Source organism: Rhinolophus sinicus, chromosome 17 (assembly GCF_057876585.1).
Source record: "Rhinolophus sinicus isolate RSI-liver-muscle chromosome 17, RSI-T2T, whole genome shotgun sequence".
NCBI classification, from domain to species: domain Eukaryota; kingdom Metazoa; phylum Chordata; class Mammalia; order Chiroptera; family Rhinolophidae; genus Rhinolophus; species Rhinolophus sinicus.
In genome coordinates, this window is record NC_142517.1 from 194,083,037 (window position 1) to 194,102,289 (window position 19,253).

The following is a 19,253-nucleotide window of genomic DNA, read 5'->3' on the forward strand; positions in this document are numbered from 1 at the left end:
GATGATGTGTTACAGAATTGTATACCTGAAACCTATGTAACTCACTTCTAGCAAGTGATTTCCTTACACTATTTTTCAAAGAGGTCTAGGAACTAAAAGTTGAAGAAAGCACCCTGTACAGGCTTCTTGACTGGAAGTCCACCCCAGGAAAACAGCAGCATGGGAAAGGGCTCAGGACTCGGTATGGGGTGAATCCTCTCTATCAAGAGGAAAGACTTATAGGATAGGAAACACACGGACACTTGTAAATTACATATATAGAATCCATCAACATATTCAGAGGTTGGCTTCCATGTTTTTAAAAAAAACATTAAGGAAAGATAAAGATTTTTATTTGTCATTTATCACGCCAATATTAAAGACAGAAACAAAATATGGTTCCTTACCTCCCCCGCGGGTATCCCAATGCTAATGTTGTTTACAGCTACAATTTTTTTGTGAATAAGTTGGTAGTTCTTTGTGAGGCGATGGAGTTGGACCAGGTCAAATTCATCTGCCCCATTCTCGACTCTCAACCTCTCAGCCCGCACATCTTCATCTTCATCTATTGTCTCAATTACAGGTGAAGAATTAAATTTTCTGAAGAAGAGTCTAAAAACATGAACCCAATGATTTGGCATCAATGATTCTGAAATGGCACCACTCGATTTCAACATGTTTTAATGGGTTCTCACTTCACTGAAAGTATGCTGCTATCTATCACATACCGGGTTTGTTTTAAATTTGTTATACATGATGCTACTCAAGTAACTTAAAAATTAGTATGAATGCTCTTCACTGTATTTGCTATGATATTTGAATAGCTTTTGCTTTCCACACCTTAAATGCTTATAGATCCACTGTTACAATTCAGATTCCTAATTTTAGTAACAAGGAGGTCAGTTTGGGTTTGAAAGTTACTTCCTAACAAAGACTAGAGTTATTAATAAGACTCAACACTTACAAGATCACAGTCAATGACCATTTAAAAAAAAATCCTCTCCATTTATTCTTTTATTATCAATAATGTGAATGTTATTCTATATACTTATTACTGTGAATGTCTTACCTGGCATATATCCAATATATTAAGGTTATCAGCCCTGGAAACTCACTAAGTCTCATACTCACCTCAGTGTCTTACCTAACGAATACCAAAGCAAAGCAAACCAAACAAAACGTAATAACCCAACAAATCAATTCAGGTCTTCCTCCCAATGTCCCTGTTTCTTTTAATGATATCCTCCGAGATTCCAACTGTGTTTTTTTTTTTCAATCTTCCCCATTCCAAAACCCACTCTTGCACTCAGTCTGCTAGCACTGGAAATGCCTTATAGTAATACTCAGTTATTGTCATCGATCACTTTTCTGTCTGTTTCTATTACCATCACGGGTTTTCACTCTCACCTAGATTTCCCCAGGACCTTCAAACTGCTCTAGTGTCTCTGACTCTTCCATTCCAATCTGCGCTACCTCCATAAAATCATACCTCCTGACGTATCATCTGATCATGTTGCTCTCTCTTCAAAAACCTTTAATGGACGACTATTTGCTGAATAAAGTCCAAACCATATCTCTTTAACCAAGCATCCAATAAACTCCCTAATCTCCCACACTTTGGCTCCTACTGTTTTATCATATTTGTTGTATGTTCTAATAAATTGTGTTGCTCATTTCTCCAATATGCCCAAAGATTTTTTTTCTCTATCTTTACTCTTGTCATTTTTAAATTATTATTAACTTGTTTTATTTTTTATAGTGATACACGCACATCATGTATTAAAATGGTACTATAGAATATATAGTGTAAAGTAAGTCTCCTTTAACCATATACAATTCTCTTCAACCAAGACACACATATTTAGAGATGGGTCATTCATATGTATGCACAAATAATATATATTTCTTTTCTAACTCAAATGGTAATATACTTTACACATGTAGTTCTAAACCTTGCATTTTTTTTACTTAATAAATAGTAGAAGTAATGCCAAATATTATGTGGAGAAGTGTATCATTCTGTCTAATGGCTGCATAGTGTTTAATTTATGAATATATATATAATTTATTTAACCAGTCCCTAAATGAAGGCCATTTAGATTGTTTTTTCTATTAGAAAATGGTTGCTGTGATGAATAATTTTATTCATACACTATTCTGCATATTTGTGAGCATATCTATAGAAAAAAATCCTAGAAATGGAATTGCTGGGTCAATGGCATGCATATTTCTTTTCACTTATGATTCTGTCCATTTTCAATTTTCTTTTCCCCAATTCATTGCTAATATGCTACCTACTCAATCTGCTTTTCCTATTTCTATTTTCTATTTCTCCAAACTCAAACTCTGCATAAACAAAAACTACATCTTTTGTTTATGTATCTATTTTCTCTCTATCACTGAATCTTGATCTCTTTAAGGCTCACAATTGTGCTTAATTTTACTCTCCAGTCTACAGCCATTCTTACAGACAAATAATAAGGACTGATAATTATTTACTGAACGGAATGAATGGTGAATTATGCTACCATTTTTAAAAAAGTTTTCTTGAGCAAAACATTTCCATACTCATGGAAAAACTTTGGCTATTGATCCCTCCGTGAATATTTTGAAATTGAGTCCCAGCGTGGATGTCAAACACTGTTTTCATTATACTTACCTGAATTTCTTTATTAGCCACTCATTGATTATGAGTCGCAAGAAAAAGAACATGGTGCCTTGAGAAACCAAAGCCACAAACATTGCACCTAGTTTATCCATCTCAAAGGTTTCACTTGGGAATTCCACACCATATGCTTTTAAGAAGTCTAGGACTGACTGTTGTTGGGAAAGTTCAATCAAACCGTAGCCAAAACAGAATTGCGGGAAAATCAGGAAAATGCGCTTGAGGGTTTCAGAAATAAGTTCTAAAGTCTGAAACAAGAGAAATAAAAATGGAGGTCAGTGTTAGACTTCCAATAAGTTCACAAAAATTTAAAACTGGATGTACACAAACATTGGAACCTGAGAAACTTATCTAGATTATCAATGATTTCACATGTATGTGGAATTTACATATGAATATTTCCTGTAACTAAATGGTGGAGATTTATTACTAAAATACAAGCAGAAAGGATTATATTTCCCTTGAGATGATCTAAGGGCATCAGGCTAAACCCTGAAGGCAGCATCACTTCTAGATCTGCCTTAGATCCTAGGAATGTAAGAATAGCTAGGGTGTTGTTGTCTCATGCGGAGTATTGGGCTATCGGTAGATGCCTAAGTAAAAGAGGAATTTAATACAGTACACTTTCAAAACCTAAGGTAATTTCTATCTGAAGAGGGACTAAAATGGTGACATGAGAAGTGAGAGACACAACCTATCTTAAGGAGAAGCAAATGGCTCATTTTCGTGTTATTCACACTTGGGGCAAACCACTTGCACCTCGTGAATTTTCTTCTTCCTTCTGGAGTGTGCTTGTTTTCTCCTCAGTTCACTTCATTTCCTCCCTATTCTTTTCCAATCAATTGCCTGGCAATGTTAGTGCTTCCCTTCTCACTAATCCTAATTGCTGGCTCTGAATTGAAAGTGATGCTTACGATGAAGTAGGCTCCAATACATGATTGAGAGGGAATGAATTAGGTTTTTTTCTCTACGAACGAATGTTCAAATGAATCTTAACCCATAGTCATATAACTAAGCCATTGCGCGTGTCACTACCACTCCATAACAATTTGTTATGAGTAAAATTTTAGTTGACCAGTTGGTTGAATGATTTTTGTAGTGCCATACAATGTATCTGATTTCACCTCCATCACCCTACTCAAGCCCTGTCATATGTCAATAGTTTTGATGCTGGGTAAGTATAATCATAGGCATTAATCTTGATGGAACCTGAAAAGAATTTTAAAAGGCTGTAGTTTCTCCTCCACTGAATTTAATAGAATCTAATGAAAGTCCTCTTTTCTATTTGGAGAATGCAAAATCCAGAAAATCTTTCCACACTGACTATGTTTGATACAGTCACTGAAGTTTAGCAGAGTAATAAAGGACCTTACCGGATCATTAGGCTTTTCCTTGGAGAGAAAGTATACCACTGACAAGGAGACAATGGAATTGATGCCAAAAAAAAGGTTGATGCAGACGTAAGTGATGAAAGCCATTCCCGTTTCGTGGAAAAGCCCAGCCAGCAAGTACATCCAAGAAAACGTGGCATACCTGTATGTTTAATAATACTACAGATTAAAATGATGCCTAATTATTCTCATGTATTAGATGCATACATACATGCATGCATGCATACATACATGTATACATACATAAATACATACATAAATACATACTTAGATGGGGTTCCAAAGTGAAAATAAACATTAGTGATGAGTTGCCAAGCTCTGTAGTTAGATCTCTCTTTTATTTTATTTTTCTCTTGGTGTTACCCTACCTAGGCAATACTTTTTTTTTTTTTTTCCTCAGAAATATGAATTTAATCAACATAAATCTTACAATTTAAAGTTGAGGAAGACTAATGTTATTATTGTTAGATACGCACATAAGGCATGCTTAGAAGCTGGATGTCTTGTGTGAAGAAATACTTGAGCAACTTTTGGGGCATTGTAGTAGAACTAGAGACAGAGAGATCCTTCATCAGCTGCAATTGCTAATTAAATGGATACTACCCATGCATTCGGGGCAGAAAGAATTGCTACACTAAGCATCGATTTTATCAACCAATATTACCTATATCACCCTACTATAGTAACAATATTATGTGTTTGTTTTAGACAGCTATAAAAATATAAATAAAATAAATATAAATATATATACCTTAAAAATGCTACATATATTCATAATTTGTCAATATCCATACATTTATACACATTTTTCTGATAATTCTAAAGCCTCAATAATTATGCAAATTAAATTACATATGTAAATTGTTAAGCATGATACATGGTATCTAGTGAGTATTCATTAATGGTAGATACTGCTATTGAAAGCAACACTCACTTTCAATAGTATTGTACTTTACAAATATGAACCTAGCAAGTGTCATCACTCATGGCTAATGAAACACCAAGGCAATTATAAGTGAGCCTATGAGATTTAGGTCCTGTTTGTGCCAAGGAGAATTTAATTCTATGAATTTTTCTTTCACTGCAGCTTACCCAAACAGCAGGAGTAGGAGAGATACAGCACCCAGGTTGTTCTCACTGTAGAAGGCAGGTAACTTGAAAATTGCAATGACAGCAATTGAAAATGTTACAGGCACCAAGTAGAAGACCTATAAGAATATGCAAAAAAATGTTTAATATATGGCACGTTTTTTATTTTAATGAATCAATGGCCCATCTAGTTTAAAAGTGTCACAAGACGACCTAAAAATATTTAAAGAAATGAAGTTTTATTTCTGTTCCTATTGCTTGTAACTGTTCAGCTTATTTTACATTGATTTCATTCTAGAATCTGTCTCCTGCAATACGAGGTCAAGCAAGCCTTCATGTGCACAGATATCCATGGAGCCGCTAGTGTTCCTGCCTCCAGACTTTCCGACTTGGGATTCTTCAGTGCAAGCGGTTCAGTGAGAAAGATAAGACAGCCAGGTATCTTGGTATTAGATTCAGTCCTCAAACTATTGATTTTGTTTTGAATGCTGGAACTCTCTAGATGGCTGATTTGGAAGGCTTGGTCATCACTCTGAGCCACTTTGTGCAAAACAGCAGGGCAGAGGATTCCATATTCTTGTAATCACAGGTGTATGGAAGAATTCGGTGTTTCATCGACAAGCAGAAATATTAAGTGCTGAGAGTTTGCAACAAGATGCACACAATAAGAGAGATGGTGATTTAATTTGGGGGGGCTCCTAAATTGGACAACAGAATCCAAATAGTAAGCAGCCCTTCACAGAAGTGTGTACTTTCAAACTTTCTTAACACTGAGCTCCTATTAAGTCCAGAGAAGTTATTGGCATTCTTTTAGATTTGATTTCTAGAACAAACACATTTCAGACCTCACTGGGTACATTAACAAAATGGATATGCAGTTAATTAGTCTCCAATCGTTTAAGCCAACTCAGACAATTTCGCCATAATAACTAGGCAAAGCATACCCACCCTGGGCTGTGGGCCAATACTGGCCCATTTTGAGTTAAGAAAAGCCATCTAAACTTTAGGACCATTTTATGCAAATGAGAAAGCTATCAATAAAATTCATCCTTTACTGTCCCTACTACTTTGACATTTTCACTATTATTTGATTAAATTTTTATAAGTGTGATTATTTGGCACCAATGGGCAACACCATTCTGCAAAACCTCAATTTCTCAGACTTCAGTGTGCAAAAAATAACTTGGGGTATTTTGTTCAAAATGCATATTCTCCAGGTTCCTCTCCCAAGATATGGATCTAATAGGTCTGGTGTAAGGCGCAGGAACCTGCATTCAACAAGTGTCCTGGGGGATCTAATCTGTGTGGTCCTCAGACCACAGAGATGAGAACAGGTGGATTTCTCTTGCCTCCAGCCACTGGATGAATATAAACATGATGCAAATTATTTTTTTTCTTAATTTACTTATTTTGTCATAATAATCTGAACTAACTAGCATAAATAAATCTCAAATATAAAACTGATGTCTTCTACACAAATCAATCCTGTCTTCCCTGTCATGAAACAATGTACTCACCATGTCATAAATGAAGTTTGTTACCCAGTAGCATGTCACACCAACGCCTGAAATATGCTGCAACTGCTTGGCTTTGGTCTGATGCTCCCTTACAACGTAGGTGACGAAGCTGGCGGTGGTGACAGAGTAGCCCATCAGGATGGAGAGTGCCACTAAAATATCGATTAAGCTGCTCATTCTATAATGAGCAACAAGGAGAAGAAAGCACACATAAGCTTTTGGAACTCTCTTCCATCCAGAAAGATTCATGACTAAAACCATCAACAAAACAGTCTAAGAGTTGGCTGTGACACAAATAAGTTTTCCTACAAGGCAGCCAGATAATATCTTCTCCAAGACTTGTCTGTGACCCTGGAATAAATGTAGCTCTAGTGCATCTGAATTGGTTAGGGCTATTTGATACAAAAACCTCGGTCTCCGTGGGTTGTGGGGTGTATCAAGGGATATTTAGTTCTTGAGCATAGAAATAGTACTTAAATGCTATGCAGAGAAATTGAAATGATGACACACTTATGCACTTGACTTATAAAAGCAGCAGATTCTTGAATCTACAGTCAACAAGCTCTACTTGGCAACCCCACTGTACACTCTTTCAGAAACTTCCTTTTATTCCAGTGAGTGACTTATATTACCAGCTTTTCTAGATTGACATGTATTCCGATACAACTGGGATTTCTCATTATAATGCTTTATGCAGAGGCTCAATTATGCCAAGGAGGAAGTAAGTCACGCCATATATATCTACTTACGTGGCTTGTTCTTGGTCTTGCACTCCAGGGTAAGGATGACTATACATGATGATGCCTTAAAGAAGAGACCGTCCTTTTCATTAGTAAATATTCAGTCTATCAGAAATACCAATTTTTAGATGGATAATATACAATACTTGCCTCCTGATGCTATGCTATAAAGAATTTTACTTTAGAGATACTCTTTTAAAGGGAAATGATTTTCTCCCAATCTCATCAATGCCATATAATTGGTGGCTCTCACATAAAAAGAAAAAAAAGTTTTACACATCATGTATGGAATTTTGAGGGAAGGGGCAAGAATTTACATTTCCTATGTAGCACTTTCCTCTCTATTTAAGTAATTGTTTTCCACTTTCTCCTCTTTCTCCTCTGCACTTCAGAAATGTATGGCATTTATAGAAGCAACTCAGTAGAAGACCAATTATAGGAGGATCTCCTGAAGAACAGACACTTACCACCCCCATTCCTCTTTATTGCACTATTGGCTGTAGTGGAGAAATATTGTATCTGAGAAGATCACTCCTTCTCCTTTGCTATTTCTAAGATGACTATTGTTCTAGAATTCTACCACAGTAGGGCTTTGAGCTTCAGTCACTCCCAAGAGATTTTCACTGAGACATAAAGATCCAGGAGGATTCAGAGAAACTAGCTGGCTCCAGAAAAATAGTCACTTAATTCCAATACAGTCCTAAATTATTGGGGTTTCCCAGAGTTGGTTATCCTCTCTGAGTTAGAAGCACAGTGATTTTTCCCCTCTCCTTCCTTAGAGGACGTTGGTTAGCCAGAGTCAGAATGGGCTGGCAACTGTTTCCCAAAGGACCACAGTGTAAAGGCAAAGTCTATACTGTCTGAGTAACTTTGGAAAAGAGTGGTAGGTATGGAAGGAAGATAGTCATTAAATATTTGTTGCTATGGAGTCATTAGCTGAAGGCAAACTTACTGTTCACATAGCATATGTCCATTATATTAAGAAGTTAAGGCCCTTGCATAGCACCCAGATTATAGAATTATTCTAAAGTTACATTCTCTCCATTAATTTAAAATTATAATTTTTATTAAGTAGAACATGACGTGTTTTGAAGTTGAATTCTGAAATTGTTATATGTTAAAGAAATAAGTATATCATGAAAGCCAAACAAAGAAACTAACAACAATAATAACCAGCTTGCCCAAGAATTTTAATCAGATCATTGGGGGAGTGAACTTTTCTTATCTTTTTTGTCTTTTTTTTTTTTAGAAATTAATGGCCTCGCTTTTTACTGAGATTCAATTTTCCTTGGGACCTTACATAAACCTTTTTGCTGAATTATAATATAGGCAAGGGGAAAACATTTTTTTTTAATTTCTGATTTGCATTTGAGGAATCTTTGCAAATACATTTAGCCCAATATGAAAAATGGTGCTGAACCAATTGTTTTCATACATATGTTTAGCTGAAAGATTAAGGAAACGTGTCAGAGTTAGGCATGTATCTCAAAATCTTCTCTGTGGGTTCTATAGCATCCACATAACGATAGCAGTTCAGTGATTAGTTAATGAATAATTATTAAATCTAATCGAATCTTAAAATTTCAACTATTTCCCCTACACACAATATACATTAAAGGCAACACATTTTATGTTATCTGTACAATGGTGAACCTAAAATGAGATACTTCTCATTGACCGTTGTTACTAATGCAGTAAAGGATAAGAATGAAACTAGGGTGAAGGGAACAATGTGTCAGTTGTTTTTGAAAAAGAGCCTAGTCATATAACAGTTGGTACTAAAAACAAGCAAACCTATATTCTTTGGGAAGAAAGAGAAGAATTTTTATGTTCAATTAACCATGAGAGGAAACTACATGAATATAATAGACATTAACATTTCAAAGGAAAGCTAATTAAAAAATTGTAATAGCATGTGAGAATTCAAACAAAATCAATTTTCCAGCTAAACCTAGTTCATGTAGAATTCAACAAAGATGGCTTAAAACAACTATTAGAGAAGGGGGAGGTGCTAAGAGAATAGTTGAGTCGATTTTGAAAGACAATAGTATCATGGCACACCCCATACATATATTACAAAACAATAAAAGTATTTCAGGGTAACATGGATTTCTTCTTTGAAAGGCATCAGACTCTTTCCAGACAGGGTGGAAAGCTGCCAACTGTCATGAGTCTATCTAAGAAAAGGGAATTAAAAATAGAAGGTATCTCACTAGTAATCTCTACATTACTCAAGCTAAGCCTTATTTTTTAAGTGAAATAATTATAAATTTCCTTTTAGGGTCAATACATAGTTTATGTTGCAGAATCCTTAATTCTTTATACTCTGTAACTTAAAAATACAGTCGTAGGAACCACAACTAGACTAGCCTGTTGGAGTCCGGAGCGACTCCGATGACTTTGGCCTTGGCAAAGAACACTAATAATAAATGAAATCTGAATGTAGGTTTCAAAAGCTGACCCATCAAAAGTGACATTGGTCTCTTGTTCTCACCTACGTACCTGTGCTATATTTTCCCCTAGTCATTTCTATACTTTTTGTACTTTCATAATTTGTCACAGCAACAAATGTCTTTTGCTCTGCATAAGACATCCTGCTGAAAGTCGAGTGCTCAATCGTATTTCAAACCAGGTTACACTAGGCCCACCTTGTTTTAGTCACCATTTAACTTAACACTTTTGACTATGCACTTTGTTGAGGCTCTAGATCTCAGGACTATGTATAAATCTTGTTATTTTCTTTATGGTTCCTCCTGCCAGAGCAATTGGGGGAAAAATACTGTTTTTCTCTGAAATGGAGACTCCAAAAGATTCTGTTTATAGAATGAGTACTTGACTCCACAGTGTACTGGTCCAACCACCCGTACCCCCGGCATACATTATGATGCTCAACAGCAGGGAGATGAAAGATAAATAGGCCTCAGTGTTTCTCGAAGATATGCTGTGTCTTTCTTTCCTACTTGAAAGGTTATTTGTTAGCCCACTTATCAGACTAGAAACTCAGTCTTGGCCAGCAAATATGTCACTCAATTTTTTTTTCCATCTTTAATATTTTTTTTAGGACCAGTATGGGAAAATAATTTGAGCAAGGCTTAAGAAGATGCAATGATCTGATGGGCAGTCATTGAATTAGGAAAAAAAAATCAGTCTCTTTCAAATTCAAAACCTTATTTTTAAAACTGTGCGGAAGCCTTTTGGGAAATCCAATTGAAGTAGATCTGGCTAAGTATAGAGAAGTAATAAAAAAATTTTCTAATACTCCATGCTTCATTTTTTTATTACTTCTCTATACTCAGCCAGAATATAGACAGACCAGGCTTCAGACCTGGGTTCAAATCCCATTTCTGAGCCACAGAGACATAATAGAGAATAATAATACTCATCCTGAAAGGGTGCTTGTAAGGAGTAGCAATACTTCATAGAAAGCATATTCATATAGTAAGTGCTCAATTAATGGTAACACTTTTGATCAGATATAGAATATTTTTGGTTTAAAAGTTTTGTTTTCATGTTTAGATTTGTATACAATATTTATTGATACTATTTTTTTAGCCTATATACAAGTAAATAGCTATAAAATATTTTCCTTTGAGGTATAACTATGAGGTCTGAGAACAGAACTAAGCGTGACTGCAGCATTACTATCCTGAATTGATAAATGAGAAACTAAATTAACCTGAAGTTGAGAGGGTTATCCCAAATGTTTCACCTGGTGGGAGTTTGGAAGTGGTAACTTCCAAAATCCTTTTAAAGATCTGTGGTTTATGTACCATAAAATACCTGCCACTGGGAGGAAATGGTATCTAACATGCATTTTTATATGGAGAGCAGCAAAAGTTGTACAAGAAGCTCTGTGTAAGTAACTTTACCGTGTCGGGCAGCATCATATTTTGACATGTTAACTCGCAGGAGGAAGTTATTCAAGCTGTTGAGGTAAGCTGGAAGGGAGTGATAGCCTTCTGGATCATACCACACCTGTTCAATTCCAAAAGAAGGCAAGATCAGAATTGTGTTGATATAAATTAGGCTGTCTTTATATCTGACAGCCTACAGAAATTATATGTAAAATAAGAGCACCATTTTCCTAGTAACACATTTCATCTTGGAAGATTATGAACCATCCCCCAGAGTGCTGACCTCAGACCTCTAAGTTTACAACTTAGAGATGGGCAGAGATTGGGAAAATAGTGTTTTTTTTTTCCTGTGTGATAGCACCAAGTTATTAGTTATCCTGATCTTCTCTATAGGCAAAGCTTTAAATCAACTGGAGAAATTATTATTATCTCCATCTCTGAGGCTGTTCTATAGTGATTCTTGAACTGGAACTACGGCATCCTATCTCACAATAATAATAACAACAAATGGCGTATATATCAGGCTGTAATAAGAACAGAATACAAATGCAAGCATTGTATCCTTAGCAACAAGATTGATAACCTTGTAATTCCCCCCACTAACATTTTATTCCTAGTTATAACCCAGACAGAAGTGATTTATTTTAACCTTCTACGTCAAAAACAGAGGGATTTAAAATACTGATGGGCCTCACTTCAAGAAACCCAGTTGATAATTTAATTACAAATCTGATTTAGAGAGAAATTATTTAATATTAGAACTCCTTTGTTTATGCAAGAATATTTACTCTGTGGGGAGAGACGAAAGAAACAAAAGGAGGTGACATTCAAATTTCAGCAGTACTATATACTTTCTCTATAACTTTGTGAAAATCAGCTCAATGTCTATCTCACAGGGATGTGGTGAGGATGAAATTAGCTAGTTCGTGTAATAGGTGATACTAGTGCTTGGTTTATAATGAATATTGATAACTAAATGAGTATTAGGTCTCCACTTCCCCCACGTCTGAGTATGTCTCTTACTACCAAATAAGAAATATGTGAAGGGCAATTTAAAATTTCTAAGACTACCATTGATCATATGGCTAATCATATGTGTGTGATTCTGTGACTCTAGCTTGGTTCAAAACATAGATATGATCTAGAAGGGGAAATAAGCCAACTGAATTTTTTATCTCCATCAAGTTCTGTTAAGTTTCCATGTTCTTAAAGAAACAAGGCTAAACATATATTAAGAATATATGCATAAGACAATGTACAGTTTAACAAAAAATTATGAAGGGAGTAGTACATCCATTGAACCATCGCTCAGATTGAGAACAGAAATTTCCAGCATCCAGGTCATCTTCTCCCTGACCTTCTGTGTCCTTTCAAATGATGATACTCTCTTCCCTAAACAATATGGTTGAGTTTTGCCTACTCTTAAAGTTTACAGTAAAGGCAATTATAGTTATATGTTCCTTTTCATCTTTTTTTGTTGTTTTTTATTAATAATGTTTGGGAAAATTAGTTGGTGTGTTATATAGAACTGAGTTCATTCATTTCCATTGCTGAAAGGTCTATTGAATGAAAATATAACAATTTACTTATTTATCCTACTGTATATGGGCATTTTGGGTTGTATTTTTGGCTAATATGAGAAATACTATCATGTACATTCTTATATATGAATTGTGGTACTTATGCGTACACATTTCCCTGGGTGAAATACAGAGGACTGGAATTACTGTGCTTTGGGGTATGTATTATACCAAACTGCTTTTCAAATTGATGGTCCCCATGTTTTGTTTTTACCTCATGAAAATGCTTGAACACTTCAAGTTCACATTCTCATGTATGTGACGTCCCAGAAGAAAGTATATAATTTACCTTGGCAAGTGTTCTATTGGCAGGAACTTCTGTTACATCAAAACGCAGGTCGTCAGTCAAAGGCAACCCAAAACTCCAACCTCCATATCTATATAGAATAATAAAATTTATATTTGCTTTAGTGGAGAAAATAGTCATAAATAGATCTAAAATGTTTAACTAAAAGCTCAATTTTTTCTTACCGTTAAGAACACATTGACCGTATGAAATAAATACTGCCTGAAATATATTCTGTTTTTATCAATTTATTTTATCATATTTTAGTCTAAAATTTACATTATAACTAGAGGTAAAAAGTTCTAAGTGATAGCAAATGTGGAGTAATCATTCCGAAAATAAGTGACATATAATCTAACCAATTTCTCTAACTTAACTGAATCTGCACCGTCTCAAAAATCTTAAGATTTGTGTGCTTAATTTAATTACTTCTTTTAGGTAATTTGATACTAAAATGATATAACATCAGTTCTTATCTATTTTCAAGTGGCTCCATTTCCTCAATTCTCCAAACTTTTTCCCTTAGATTGATCCCTGGTGCTATACTTACTCTCTTCCTGAATGTTTGAAGGTGAGTTGTATCTATATGACTACCTGTCAGGTCATGGTCTCTTAAAAATAAAAAGTGGATTTAAAAAAGCCAAGTAGTAATTTAAAGGATAAGTTAGTTTAAATGTACTAGATTAGGGTTGGGTTAAATAAATAATTATGCGGTCACACTAGTTTAATCTTCCTGTGACTATTATTGTAAATGGGATTTCATAGAGCTATATTTTTGACATGCAAAGTACACTATAGTATATTGTTCACTTTTTTTTAATCAGGCTTTAGAACAGTTTATTTTTAATAAGTCACATTTTATTGAAAACATTTACATATATTTCTGACAAAAAATTGTAAAAGTATATATAGTAAATGTTGGTTATATATACTGGTTACTATATACAGTAAATATTGGATGTATAGCATATTGGGTAGAGAGATGATATTTTCTTTTTGCTCTTCTGTGGTTTGTATTTTATAGGCAACATTCATCCTTTATGTACATTGAGAAATAAAAGAGGGAAGAGATGGAATAAAGGAGAAAATAGTAGCTTACTGCAAGCCTACAAACTTCCCCCCATCCCGGCTTTATTGAGGTATAATTGACAAATAAAAATTGTATATATTTAAGGTGTACAAGTTGACCTTTTGATATATGTATACATTGTGAAATAATCACCACAATCAAGCTGATTAACATGTCAATCGCCTCACATAGTAATCATTTTCTTTGTGTTTGTGTGTGTATGTGTATGTGCTGAGAACTCTTAAGACCTACCCTCTCAGCAACTTTCAAGTATACAAGACAGTATGGTTAACTATAGTCACATTGCTGTCAATTAGGTCTCCAGAATACACTCATGTTGTGTAACTGAAACTTTGTATGCCTTGACCAACATCTCTCCATGTCCCCCCTGCCCCAGACCCCAGCAAGGACCATTCTACGTGCTACATCTATGAGTTTGACTATTTTAGATTCCACATATAAGTGAAATCTTGCAGTACTTGTCTTTCTGTGTCTGGCTTATTTCACCAAACATAGTGGCCTCCAGGTCCCTCCACGTTGCAAATGAAGCCTACCAACCATACAGCCATGGCATATGCCTAAGCGGCCTTACTACACATGAACACATTTTATCCACATGCAGACAGCACATCGTACTCTAAGTTTTGAGATATTTATATTGGAACTAAGGCTACTTGTCACCAAAAGCAACGCCTTAAAATTCTCCAAGTTGGCATAATCCAGTCAATAACTTCTCTTTTGCTTCCAGAAAAAAAAAAAAAACATACAAATTTCACAACACATTTTTGAGGCCTGAACAAATCAATGCTTTTCGATTTGCTCAAAATGAATCTTCATTTAGCACCCGTACCTAACTTTTAGTGCATAAGGCTGTTTAGATAAAACAGAGAGTTTAACAATGTAAATAAGTGATAGAAATGTACAGCTATTGTTTCAAGTCTAGAAGGCAGTTACCATTAAATTAGAAAGCAAGATATGCTAAATTAAATGTTATAAACAGAGTATTTTTACCTTTTTTGCATAAACTCATTCGCAGTTGATATAAGATAATTTTCTAAGCGGTGCCCAGTCAGGTTATAAATTACTTGGGAAGAATAAGTTCTTCTATGAGGTGGCGAATAGTTAAACTTAGGACATTCCTGAAAAATAAAGTTAAACGGTAAGTTCTTTGTGTTAAGGAGCTTCAGTTTCATGATTGGTCTGTTTTCACAATTGGTGGAAAGTGACATCTGTCCTCTGACATTAAAGAGCTTTGAAAAGGAAGGCATCTTGCCTATGCCAAGAAATTAGAACAAATAGTTATTATATAGAGAGAGCAGATATATGTGTTTAGGGCTCACTTGGAGTCAAAAAAGAACACAAGTTAACTATGTGTTAGTTTTCTTTTACTGTACTAACAAGCTTGATATGTTTGGAGAAAAACATTTAACACTAAGATGACTCAAAATAGTCTCAATAATTCACAGGGAAGAAACAAATGTTTGCCCCCAAATTGAAAAGATCACAGTAACAGACTTAAGTTCTCAGGGACTGACAGCAGCGGATGAAAAATTTGTTTTCTATTAATTTTAAGGTCCCAAACCTAGGTGTCAGAGTTCAATTTTACGTATATCTAAATCTAAATTTAATTTTATATAAATCTAATTCTAATCTTTATATACATAAATCTAAATTTATTCTAAAATAAAAGTATATATATATATATATATGTTGCAAAGTTGCATGTATATATATTGCAAAGATAATACAGAGAGCCCCTGGATAACTTTTGCCCAGTTTCCCCTATCGTTAGTGTCTTATGTTACCATCGTACACTTGTCAAATTAAATGCATTGGTATATTATTATTAACCAATCTCAGAACTTAGTTTTAACCCCTTATTTTTATCCTCATTCCTTTCTGCACTTCCTGACCACTTACTTTTCACGGAAGGTTCTCATGCTTCACCTCCATGAAGTTTACTTTGGGAAAAGCCTTGCATTTTTTCCAGTTTTTCCTTCCACCTTTCACATGATGTCTCAGAGCCTGAGCCTAAGACCACACGTGTGTACCAAAAGCATAAAGTGGCAAGTTGCTTTAAGAAACGAATGCTGAATTTCACCTTACATCAAGTTGTATCAACTTGAAGATCACATTCCAGAATGCCACTGGTTTCACAAATAGAAAGATACCCTTCTATATATATATGTAATATAATCTTTTAGCTTTAATTTTTTGTTGAATTATATTATACATACAGAAAAGCACATATAAGTTCACTGCTTGATGAATTTTGACAAACTGAACCTCTGTAACCAGAAACCAGATCAGGAAACAGAGCAATGCTAGTAGTACCCTGGAAGCCCTCTCATATTCCCTGCTAATCACGACCACCCCCAAAGTAACTGACACAGGATAATTTTGCCTGTTTTTGTATTTTGTATAAATGAAATCATATTATATGTATTCTCTTGTATTTGGCTTTTTTTTACTCATCATTTGTTGGTGAGAATCTTCCAACATGATGTGTCTAGTTACAGATCAATCATTCTTGTTTTGCTGTATATAGAATTTCATTGTGGAAATATATTACATTCAATTTATCCACTCTACTGTTGGTGGGAACTTGAGTGGTTATTATGAATTGTATTGTTATAAATATTTTAGTATATGTCTCTTGGTGAACATATTCACATTTCTCATGTGTATATAATAGGAATGAAATTGTAGGTCCCGTATGGCATGTATATCTTCAGCATTAGTACATACTATCACTTTTAAAAACTGTTTACACAAATTTAGATTCTCACCAGCAGAGTATTAAGTTGAAAATTTTTAATCTATTAGGTTTTTTAATTAAAAAATGTGTCCAGATTCCAATTTTAAATACTAAATTAGTTGGCTTTTACTCTAAGTTGAACAAAATATGTAAAGGATTTCACAAATTAACTAGATTAGATGAGGAATTAGAAAACTCTTTCAGTACTGGGTAAGACTAATATTTAAATAAAGGATTCTAAAAGATAACCATTGCATCCCAATTATTGTTAGTAACTGTCTTTCATGAAAACACAAAAAAATAGGTTGCATTATTGAAAACATTTTCATTCTAAAATATTGTCTCAAGACAATGTAGGGTACAATCACGTGACATTTGGAAGAAAATATTGCTAGATTCCTCCCCATGGAGAAGTAAGTCAACAATATAATGACTCTCAGAAACTAATAGTGACCTCTTATCTTCAACTACCTTTAATTTCTCCACTGAATTTGATTTTCTTAAAAGCTTTCTTGAGAGGCCTAGAAAACTAAGTGTGTATAGAATACAGACAGGGAAAGGGATAAGTGGACAATCTTTTTTGTTACTTTCAGAACATAGATTTTTCTTGCATCCTGATGTGTTGCTTAGAGACATCTGGAGTTCTGCTCTGGACTCATACACATTACTGACTTCTCAAATGATCACGACAGTGGCAGTCTCACTGTCACTGTTTTCAAATATGACAGTTATGGTGGCATTTTGCTGAATGAAACATAGAGCTTTCTGGGTAAAACTGAACTGAAACAAAAAATTCATCTTCAGTTAGTTTCTACAAAGACCGTCGTAGAATTACCTACCTTTGGAAATTTGTCCTGAGATGGATTTACAACAGCGACCTGAAGTTCAAAGCCAATATTTTTGAGCTGCCCAGGTCCACTAGCTTCCATTAAATGAAATTATACTGAATCTTTGGTAACCTAGATAGATCTTTCAAGTTTTGATATTTATTCCTTTCTTTTTTCTATTTAACCAAAAGTGAATTCCATCTTACCTGGACATTTTCTGAGCAGGAGCAAACACCAAAATTAGTGATACGTTCTCCACTGGTATTCCATTTTCCCAGACTGTTTTTCTTTAAACACCTTCTGCAAGTAAAAATTATATTGACATGAGGTCGGTGTGCATTCTCATGTTTATGTATGATCATAGAAGTGACTATTTTGTATTAAATTCCTGTTATAGTCCCAGGTACAATTTACTGCTTTCTCACAACTTGAATATACATTGCACTACCGTTTTCAAATGATCTGACATTTTATGGGGAGTTGAGGGATAGCACTAAGGGATTAAACAGTGTTAAGATCAAAACTCATTGAACTATCTTAACACGGCAGGATGGGGCTCATTGACTCCTTTTTTCTCTTTGCTCTTTTCATTCTCTTCTCAAACAGGAAGGGGATACGTTAGCAAAATGATGCACTAATGTCAAGTTTACATGTGCTATGCACTATCTTGGAAGTTTGAATAAGCAACACTACATCGTGTAAAAGCCTGGGGACTGGAGTCAAGACTTGGGTCTCAGCTTTAGCTATCCAACTTCCTACCTAAGTTTCTTTATATAAGAATCTTAGTCTCTATGAGCCTCACTTTCTTTATCTTATAAATGGGATTAATAATTCACAGGATTGTTGTGATTGTTAAATAAGAATATGTACACAAAAGAACTTTACAAGTTATAAAGCATCCAGTGTTTATTATGACAGCAAAGTGTAGCCAGGAAATGAACTAAAGGAGATAGATAAAACCTGTTAAACACAGATTTCTATTAGGACACTGCCTTCCTCCAGCCAAATACAATACACCCACTCATCCACACACCATCACACACATACACACAGAGTGGAATGTTGAAAAAAAGAAAAAGAACAAGATCCACTTACAGGTCACTGGTGTTCAAACACAGGTTGTCGATGCCAGGGAAGGCCCACATTGCTGAGACCAGTGCGTTTGTGCTTGGGTTAGAATTCCTGTAACATTAAAGAACAGAAACAAATTCATGATTCCTCCATGAGTCTCCCATAGGAAACTCATGCTCACGAATAACTTGAAGAAATGAAATATGCTTTCTATAGGACTGTTTTCTTAAAAATTTAAGAAAGACTTAGTTTCAGGAGGGAAAAAAAGTGTCACACAAAAATAAGCACACAATCTCTATTTGGCTGCCTTGTTATTTTCTTGATTGACACGTGCATTTAGTATATAAAATTATATTATACAGAATTCTGACATTATTTTTCAATATTAGTGAGACTAATAAAAAGTTATTTGCTACATATTACAATC

General features: G+C 34.7%; 1 protein-coding gene across 1 annotated transcript in view; it reads right to left on the reverse strand.

The window, feature by feature from the left end:
• ABCA12 (ATP binding cassette subfamily A member 12) overlaps positions 1 to 19,253 on the reverse strand; it is a 163,866-nt gene that overhangs the window by 13,216 nt on the left and 131,397 nt on the right. Inside the window, exons 35-45 of the mRNA XM_019727083.3 lie at positions 18,851 to 18,937; positions 17,962 to 18,055; positions 15,182 to 15,309; positions 13,105 to 13,192; positions 11,251 to 11,356; positions 7,391 to 7,445; positions 6,642 to 6,819; positions 5,128 to 5,243; positions 4,018 to 4,177; positions 2,639 to 2,892; positions 387 to 591 (exon numbers count right to left, since the gene is read on the reverse strand). Of these exons, the coding sequence (XP_019582642.3) occupies positions 387 to 591; positions 2,639 to 2,892; positions 4,018 to 4,177; positions 5,128 to 5,243; positions 6,642 to 6,819; positions 7,391 to 7,445; positions 11,251 to 11,356; positions 13,105 to 13,192; positions 15,182 to 15,309; positions 17,962 to 18,055; positions 18,851 to 18,937 (1,471 nt within the window). The remainder of the gene's footprint in view (positions 1 to 386; positions 592 to 2,638; positions 2,893 to 4,017; positions 4,178 to 5,127; positions 5,244 to 6,641; positions 6,820 to 7,390; positions 7,446 to 11,250; positions 11,357 to 13,104; positions 13,193 to 15,181; positions 15,310 to 17,961; positions 18,056 to 18,850; positions 18,938 to 19,253) is intronic.